Source organism: Crinia signifera, chromosome 2 (assembly GCF_055691185.1).
Source record: "Crinia signifera chromosome 2, ASM5569118v1, whole genome shotgun sequence".
Classification (NCBI taxonomy): domain Eukaryota; kingdom Metazoa; phylum Chordata; class Amphibia; order Anura; family Myobatrachidae; genus Crinia; species Crinia signifera.
The window spans coordinates 225,393,602-225,403,767 of NC_139218.1; the positions used below are offsets into that span (position 1 = coordinate 225,393,602).

General features: G+C 45.6%; 1 protein-coding gene across 1 annotated transcript in view; it reads right to left on the bottom strand.

The window, feature by feature from the left end:
• The window catches only part of TMEM120A (transmembrane protein 120A), a 62,209-nt gene extending 58,454 nt beyond the window's left edge, over positions 1-3,755 (bottom strand). Inside the window, exon 1 of the mRNA XM_083173921.1 lies at positions 3,599-3,755. Coding sequence (XP_083030047.1) covers positions 3,599-3,670 — 72 coding nt within the window. The 5' untranslated portion in view covers positions 3,671-3,755. The remainder of the gene's footprint in view (positions 1-3,598) is intronic.
• Between the last annotated feature and the right edge of the window lie 6,411 nt (positions 3,756-10,166).

Sequence of the window (10,166 nt, forward strand, 5' to 3'; positions counted from 1 at the left end):
TCTTGTTTAATAAGAATAAAGGCTTAGTTGTAATAGTAGCCAGACGGTACCAGATATACACAGTTCTGTGCAAGGCTGTAGATGTAATCGCCACGGGTATGATCCTCGCTGCCTGAGGGCCAATAAGGCTGGAATTATCAGCAGAAATTCTCTGGCACTGTAGTATCTGTATGTATGGGGGCCTTTACACTTCTACCATACAGTTTATCTGATGGGCTGTACTGCAGGGTGTTGGGGGAACTAGCATAACTAGGGAAATTTAATTTGTAGAAGAGGCTATTAGTTACCCTACCTATTGGGCCAATTCACTTCTGTTCGGTCGGTCTGCAAATTCCTTTAGAGACTTGCTGAAATTTCAGATCTATAAATAAAAGGCACCACTGAAACCATCACCAGTGATTAAAATAATACAGTGAAACTAACTGCGGAATGCAAAACAGTCCAAGTTCACCGCAGGTGGGGGGTGCTGGCCAAACTTTGATGGTTTTTAAAGCAGCAATCATTTACAGGTAAAAACTATGCCTTGTAAATGACTGAAGCGTGGAAAAAATAACATCCTGCCCATATGTGCCAATTCAAAAACAACATGTATTATGGCAGTTATAATTATGATCTCTAGATAAACTGACTCTGCAAGGTGGGCTGTATAGTTATTGTTCTGCAGTCTAGACCACAGGTTCTCAAACTCGGTCCTCAGGACCCCACATAGTGCATTCTGCAGGTCTCCTCAAAGAATCACAAGTGAAATAATTAGCTCCATCTGTGTATCTTTTAAAATGTGTCAATGAGTAATGAATACACCTGTGCACCTGCCGGGTGGGGTCCTGAGGACCAAGTTTGGGAATCCCTGGTCTAGACCAGGGGTCCTCAACCTCAGTCCTCAAGTACCCCAAACAGGTTACGTTTTCTAGGTCACCCAACAGGTGCACTCATAACACATTTTAAAAGATCTACAGGTAGAGCTAATTATGTGACTAGTTGTCGAGACATGGAAAACATGCACTGTTGGGGATACTTGAGGACCGGGGTTGAGAACCATTGGTCTAGACTACTGATTAGAACTACAGTTTGCAGTGGCTAAGTCACAATGCTGAGTTGCTGTTTATTATCATTGTTGCCTACACTAGTGTTCACCCATTCTTACGGACCTGCAAACCCTGAGCTGTACCAAAGTACAAAGTGATATCTTTCAACATTCATACAGCAACAGCTAGAGAATCAATGACAAACCTCAGTGCCGTTTTATCTTATCTTTCTTTTGCTGACACTGTTAATTACTTTTACCAAATGTATGGTTTCTACCATATAAAAAGATGCACATAATAATTTTAAAGTCACTACAAAGAATTACACTTTTTCAAGAATTCAGGCACATTTACTTGCGCACACACACACACACACACACACACACACACACACACTGGTATAAAACTGTTAAACTCTAGTGCAGGGATGGCAAAAAGGTCGATCGCAGAGGTCCCACGGGTAGAACACGATCAAGTTCCCTGCACATAGCTGCTGAAGCCTCTGACAGAACAGAGGCTTCAGCGTTCCCAGGGATGCAGTGCACGGGTGCACAAGTGATGTCACCCGAGCACAGCAAGTGTGAAGCACACGTTGCAGCTTGGCGCACAGTGAGTGGCAGCAGGGAGGCTCAGCGGCGGCAGGACTGGGAGCGCACGTGGCAGCAGGAACTGGAGGCTCAGCTGCGGTGGGAAAGGACTCGGCGCACAGTGAGTGGCAGCAGGGAGGCTCAGCAGCGACACAGTCGATATGGAAACGTAGCACCGCCTGCGCTTGCCATGCTTCGGGCACGGTGCCTAGCTACATGTCGGCTCACACAAAACTGTAAAAACCCATGCCATGTTGACCATTTGACTGTAGACCTTCCCCATGTCGACCTAACCCATAGATTTGCACTTGGAGTATGAATACCTTGTCATTGAATACCTCCAGCGCTAGAAACTAGCTGCAACGTAAACTCTGCGACTAATTGATACCTTCATAACGTATATGATACTACAGACTACCAACCATGATTATATGGTTATATATTATGTCTTATTCATATTTACAAAATGATTAAAGTATCTGTTTTACATTTGTATACACATATAGCATGTTAAAAAAAAATAGTGTTTTATGTGATACATAGATTTCATAATATTGAATTTTTTTTTTAACATTTTATTAAAGAACCTCAAAAACCACAATACACAGTATGACAATTAATGTTGAAGTCCAAATGTACAAACCTATAGATAAATCAATGTAATATAAATATCGACTTGTCAGAGGTCAAGATACAATGAGGCTCATCATTAAATGCAGAGGGGGGGGGGAAACAATGGAATGAAGATGAGGAAAATGAAATATGGAAAGGGAGGAAGTCGGAATACAAGCCAACCAGCTCCTGACGTTTTTCAAAAACAGCCTGTAACATGGGAGTTAGGAGCTTTATCTCCATCATCTTCTCTGTCCAAGGGGCCCATTTAATATTGCATTGCAATATGCGATCCTTCCTCCCATATGTATTATCCCTGCAGGGACAGGGGCTCCGGTGGTCTGCTTTGCCGAGTACCGGGGAGTCTGCCACTCCAGTGCGGTCTGTAGCCCAAAGGCTACAATGGGCTATCACCATCTCAGAATTGCGGTATCCCAGGGACCTTATATGATGCTGCCCGATATTGTTACATTGGGCAACATTGTATCCACCATAGAAACCTATGGGAGATGAGGCTGGCGGTGGGGTAGGAGGAATCATCGGGGATTCCTGCTGCAGTCCCTTCATAATACATGCAGGGGGTACTTAATATTTGCGTGTAAACTCCGGACAGGTGTTTTCATGGAATTAGCCGCAAATATGTAATAGTAAATGGTCCCCCAAGACTGTGTAGACCTTACAGTACTGCATCTATTTCATCACCTCAATCTTAACCCAGCAGTTCCTGGAAGATGCATCACACAACTAGTAACTATCTTAATTTAAATGGAACAGATTCTGTATGACTGTTACCATATCCTGACTGCTGGGCCCATAACGATGCATGCATAGCTTGCTTACCTCTGTCTGGTGCAGGTGTGTTTGGACTTCCCTGGTAATGTATGATTGCCGTCACCTGTGTGGGGAGCTACGTAAAGGTGTTTCACCACAGGTGATGGCAATCATATATTGCCAGGGAAGTCCAGGAGCATTTTCTCCCGCATGGAGAGGGTCAGGTAGGCAAGTATGTGTTGGGGAAGTTACATATGCCATCATGAGATCAGAAGATGGCCAATGGCAGATTGGCAATAATAGATGATGGTGGGCGATAGTTAATAAAAACCATTGTGTACATTATAGAGTATAAAAAGAGAATGCAAGTCCCGAGATATGTTGTATATTTGTGTGTGTAGACATACATAACACAAGTCTCAGTACTCTGCTACTGTTGCCATACAATTACATACATCTATAGGGCTCAGGACTGCTACTGTTGCCAAGACAACAGCCACGAGTGACGCAATTTCCTTCACGCCATACGGCTGTCTAAAGACATGCTTGCTCCGCCAATCGCTACATGGCGTGGGCGGGGCATCTGTCACACACGTTACTCACCTGGATGTCGTTGTAATGGCGCTGCAGTTCTTCCCACTCCCGCATGTAGTCACGGCTCGCCTCGGAGGTCATGTTCTAAACCGAGCCCGCTGAGTTGTGTGCATCCCCAGCTACACTTCCTGATTACTATGCCAAACCAATGGCAAGCGTATGACACGCCCACTGACTCATAGCCAATCCTGTAGAATAAGCCGGTGAAACCACGTGGTTTAATGAAGTTCAAGGGTCAATTGCAGTTGCCTCCTCGTGTGTGCTGTCTGCATTCACATCGATATGATATGATCTTATAATGTATATTGTGTAGAGCACCTTTTTGTAGTGGTTAACATGAAGACCTTTATGAAAGCAGGAAGAAGATTGTGTTGATCTTATTTTTAACTCTTGAAATTACACTTTGATATTCAAAGCACAGTGTATGTAATACCCCTTTCACATTGCAAATGCGGGATCGCACCCGGGATTTGGACACAGACAAAGATCCCTGCCGGCATTTTGTGATGTTAAGCTCCCCTCTGTGACCCAGCAATTAGGCTTGTCCATCGATGATTCAAAATCATCGATGGTGTAGAGCAGTGGTTATCAACCTCGGTCCTCACACCCGGAAAACGTGCACTGTTGGGGGTCCCTGAGGAGTCCTCAGGGACCCCCAACAGTGCACGTTTTCCAGGTCTCCACACAGAATCACAGGTGAAATAATCAGCTCCACCTGTGATCTTTTAAAATGTGCCAGTGAGTAATTAGTGCATCTGTGAGGTGATCTGGAAAACGTGCACCGTTGGGGGTCCCTGAGGACGGAGGTTGAGAACCACTGGTTTAGAGGAAGAATAGTTTTGCCATCAATGGGGGAGAACCTGATGGTTTCCCTACATCGATGGCAAAGCATAACGGAATTGCTTTTTCTTAAACAAAGGGCTGGGCCACAGAGCAAATAACCTAGGTCCAACCCGGGTAGCTGCTGGGTTGACCCGGGTCGATGTGAAAGTGCCATTTGGAAAAACCCAGGCCAGGCAATCAGGCATTCCGACCCTGGTTGGAAGTAGGGTTTTACCTGGTTTGCTGGGTAATGAAAATGGGTAACCCAGGTCAAGCGACCCAGGTCCCTTTTACTGCCATCTCCTCCGCCCTGTGTGATGTCAGCAGAGGGGGTGAGCCACTGCTCCACCCCGTGTGACGTCAACAAGCTTCACCTTGCAAATGCCAAGTTGCGACCCGGCATTTGCGTTGTGAAAGGGGTAGTGTAAACGGGACCCGGGTTACCTGTTTACACTGCCCAGCAAGCTGGGTCCAACCCAGGTAAAACCCTTATTTTAACTCGGGTGAAATGCTGGGTTGCTGGACCTAGGTTTTTCTATAGCCCTGGTGAAGCAACCTGGCAATTCGACCTGGGCTAGATGCAGGTTTAAACCTGGGTCACCTCCTATGTAATGGGCGACCTGGGTTAAGTGTGAATGCACCGATTGTGATCTAAAAGGAGTATTACTATTTAATTATAAGAGCAAGACAGTGATGAATATTGGCACTTATGGCTCTTTTGCATCTGATCTTTTGCTATATTGTAAGCACCATACATACTAGATGATATCGCTCCATGAGCGATATTGTCAACATTTCCCACCAGATCCAGGGCATGCGATATAGGGCACACACACTTAGCGGTATCGTTAACGGTATTGTTCAGTGACATCATTGGGTCCCTGCCCCATTCATGCAGTTATTGACAATATAGTCAACATTGAGCTGCATATACAGATGATGGAGGACATTGTTAACAATATTGAGCATACAAACTAGACAATATATCTTTAACAATGTTGTTATCGTTAATAATATATCTAGTGTGTATGGGGCTTTAGGACAACTATCTAAGGACTGATTTTAAAATAATTTATAAGGGACATTAAAATCAGCAGCTGATGAAAATTAGGAAAAGTGCAAACATTATTTTAAGGTTGTCTGTTTAAAATGTGCTGTTTTGGAAATTATGCATTATGGACAAAATATTGCCATTAAATGGCCAATGGATATGGTGTTCAACACCCATGTTAAATGGCCGACAGTCTGAATCCTGACTTGCAGCGGCTATTCTGCCTTGTGGGGGTCTGTGACCCCCATAGAGGGAGAACAGGACCTGTGGCAAGCCCAGCAAGCCCGAAAGGGGCTTTTTGTGCTCACCCCTCCGGAGTACCGGTGGTCAGAATTCCGACGTAGGTATACTGGCCGTCGGAATTCCGACTGTTGGCCCGGCATACCACACCCCCTGAATGGTAATACTACCATTTTTACAGGGGACTCCACTTATGGTGGGATGCCAGGCAATTTTTTTAGGAATCTCTTTAGCATAAGCTGCCTATGTTTGTTATTATCCACACACACCCAAGCTTATTCCATCCTGCTCCTCCTACACCACCCTTCCCATCGCTGCCCAGAGTTGCGCTGCATCCATTACAATTAAATGCTAGCATACGGCATTGGGCAGTTGCGGTGGGGCAGTGACACAGTGGCCTGCCAGAGGAGCCAGGTAGAGGAGCCAGGTAGAGTGGGCCTTCTGTCAATACTACCTAGTGGCGTGGGGGAGGGCATGTCTGCTCACTGTCAGTCTAGCATATCTCATTTCTAGTAAACAGCTTCTACACTGACAATTGCACTACAGAATTTTTTCTGCCAACATTCTCTATGCACAGCGCCTATTCTACTAGTTTGGGGGGTCTCCCAACTGCCACCCCCCCGCAGCGGGACAATGCCTGCCGCGGGTGGGACAGCGGGACAGGACCCGAAAATCGGGACTGTCCCTCTAAAATCGTGACAGTTGGGAGGTATGCCTACTCTGAAATCTCAGCATGGAGAAGCCAGGGTTCAGTTAAGCATATATATAAAATGTCTGGTAGATGGGTGTGTTACATTTGCAATGTGCAAAAGTGTAGCAACCAAAAAAGAATGACAAATACATTCTCATATGTCTCGAATGTTAAATGTAAAAATCTTAAAATATAATAGTATAACATAAATTACAGTACCATCCTTACTACCGGTAGTTGCAATTTTACTTCCCAGTGTAATCAGGGCAATGGAGTTTCCAGGTATGGGGGGCACCAAACTTCAACTTGCCTCCAGGTGACTGAGATGAATTTACACCCCTGAGTATAATCTCTTATATATTTGGCTACATCTGTCACTCAAAGTGTGTCTGGAGATATAACCCTGGGTGGAGTCTCTGACTGACATGACTGACTAGAAGTGGGGTGTCCAGAGGAGGACAAAGGAAGAACAAAACTAGGTTTTTGGGGCACTCTTCTTAGAATCATAAGGTGTAAAGTAGTAAGATGGTTGAAATTAATACATAACTTTTATTAGAGTTCACTTAAGATAAATTGGCGTCAATAATAAATAAATGCAATATATCAAGTAAATACAGTTTACAAATGGTGCATCACATTATAAGTGTATAATAACAATTGAAAGTCACATGGACTAGGCGAAAATGTTTTACACCGAGGGGCCCACCCCCTGTTGAGTCGAAGGGATATTCGACCCGTGGAAATATCCCTAATAGGAAAGTTGACGGGGAGATTCACAATGCTAACTGTGAAGACCCAGAGTATTAGCGCATACACTCACAGTGCGCACTCTGGGACTTCTGGGTCAGGTCACGTAGACAGGAGACAGATAACAATAAAATACTATTTATTAACAAGTTGCTTACTACAAGCTCTCTAAATCAGCTATACCATAAGCACATTTGGAACTACTACCAGAACAACAGGTGCCAATAAACCTCAGATTACCGTCCGACTCCTCAGCCCTCACACACTGTCCTGTCCAGATGCAGTCTGTAAATCCAGAATTAGAGCATAAACCAGGCAGAGCAAACAAGTCTGCAATCCCAAGGGTAGTTTGTAATCCAGTCCACACAATGGTCCCACGAGCTGGCCTCAGCACACTGCCAGGAGCTGAGACTCCAAGTCCAGTAGCTTTTAGAAACCCAACTCCAATACACACCCAGCACTCACTAACTGAAACAGAACTTTTTCAAAATTGCCTCTCCTAAAAGTCCCTCCTGCAGTGGGTGGTCTTAGGAAAAGGTCTCAATCGATTGGTAGAGCTCAATGAAGATTTGTAACAGAGATGAGTCAGGTAGAGATCCCCCCTGCTGTTTCCCTGCCACAGTGTCTGACTCAGTTCTAGGGGAGAACAAAGGAATCTTGATGCACTTAATCCTTAGGTGAGGGGGGATGATGGTCCATCACTCCCTGTCTTAACCCCTTATAGTCATTTGTGACATCAGAGGGGCTCCAGGTGCTCCTGGGTTCCTGTCCTTAGTGTAGTTACAGTGACTGACTGGTCCCAAATAAAACATCACACCTGGATCTGTTTAAGAACTATAGAACAATATTGTCAGAATGGACCACGGCCAGTCCAATTTGTCACATACCTCCCCTTCTTAAATTAAGGGAGCAGGGTTGAGTCCTAGTCCAGGACCAGCCATGTGACCTTTACCAGGTGCGATGCCGGTTCCTTCTTCTCTCCTAGATAAGCCATCGGCGTTGGTGTGCTCCCGGCCCTTTTTGTGAGAGATGGAAAAGTTAAAACTTTGAAGGGCAAGACTCCATCGTAATAATCTGCCATTTTCCCCTGCTGTTTTTTGTAACCAATGAAGGGGATTATGGTCAGTCACCACTGTAAATTCTCTGCCGTATAGGTATGGTTGTAACTTTTTCAAGGCCCACACAATTGCCAGGCATTCTTTTTCAATGGTGGCATAAGCCACTTCCCGATCCACCAGTTTACGTGACAAATAGACCACAGGGTGGTCACATCCATCCTCCCCCACTTGGCTTAACACTGCTCCCAAACCACATCCAGAGGCATCAGTTTGAACGATGAACTTCTTGTAGAAGTCAGGGGCAGCTAGTACTGGGGTACGGGAGAGGGCATCTTTCAGGGCCACAAACGCACTCTCACACTCAGGGGACCATGTCACCTGCCTAGCATATTTTTTTTTTGTCAGGTCAGTCAAAGGTTTGGCCAATGTGCTGTATTGGGGAACGAACCTCCTATAGTAGCCAGCTAGTCCTAAAAATGCTCTTACTTGTCTCTGAGAGGAAGGTCTGGGCCAGTTTAGTATAACTTCCACTTTGGCTGGCTCTGGTCGAATCTGACCCCCTCCCACTCGGTGACCCAGATATTGCACCTCAGCCATTCCGATTTGACATTTATCGGGACGGATGGTTAACCCACCCTGCTGAATACGCCTGAGGATCTCTGCTACATGTACTAGGTGCTCCTCCCAAGAAGCACTAAATATAGCTATGTCATCTAAGTATGCTTGTGCAAAATCCTGACACCCCTCCAACATTACATCTATAGTTCTCTGAAAAGTAGCTGGTGCATTTTTCATGCCAAAGGGCATGGACAAAAAATGATAAAGCCCAAAAGGTGTGGTAAATGCCGATTTTTCCTGGGCCTCCGGGCTTAACGGGATCTGCCAGTATCCTTTGCTAAGATCTAGAGTGGTCAAATATGTGGATCCCCCTAATCTCTCCAACAGCTCATCCACCCGGGGCATGGGGTAAGCATCTGTGACGGTCACCTCATTCAATCGTCGATAATCGACACAGAATCTGGTGGTCCCATCCTTTTTGGGAACTAAGACTACCCCAGCTGCCCAGGGACTATTGGACTTCACAATAACTCCTAACTCGAGCATCTCATCAATCTCTTTTTTAAGGCTGCTTGCTACCTCCGGCGTGACTCGGTATGGTTTTTGCCGGATGGGCTTGACATCCCCTGTATCTACCCCATGTTGAGTGAGGGTGGTGGTCCCTGGAATACAGGTAAATTGCCGAGCCTGGGCCATTAAGATCTCCCCAATGTCCCGACGCTGGGCAACACTCAGTTTCTCCCCATATTGAACCGCCTCCAATCCTTTGTCCTTCTTGCATTCTTCTAACAAATCAGGTAAGGGGTCTAACTCAGGGGCTTCCATGGGGGGACAACATACTACCATTGCGGCTACATTCCTTTCCACATATGCTTTGAGACGATTAATGTGAAAAGTCCTTACTTGTTGGCCACCCTTATCCAGGGCAACAATGTAATTTACTGGGCCTGACTGTTTTACCACCGTGTAAGGGCCATCCCAGTTAGCCTGCAATTTATTCGTACGCACCGGGATAAGCACCATTACTTTCTGGCCCTCATGTAACTCCCTGAGTCTGGAATTCTGATTATACCATTCAGATTGGCGGGCCTGTGCCCCTTGGAGGTTAGCTTGCGTTAAGGCCATTAACCTCGCCATCCTTTCCCGCATTTGTGCCACGTACTGCAGGATGGGTTGATCATGATTGATAAAGCTTCCTTCCCAGCTTTCACGGACTAGATCCAGTGGTCCTCTGACCCTGCGGCCATACAACAATTGAAAGGGGGAAAATCCCGTAGACTCTTGAGGTACTTCCCTGTATGCAAACAGTAGCTGCTGCAGTGCCTTTTCCCAGAAGAAGCTCGGTCACCTAGAGCTTTTAATAACCGTTCCAATGTTTCAGGAGTTGCTTCTGGTCTCTGCATTCTCCCT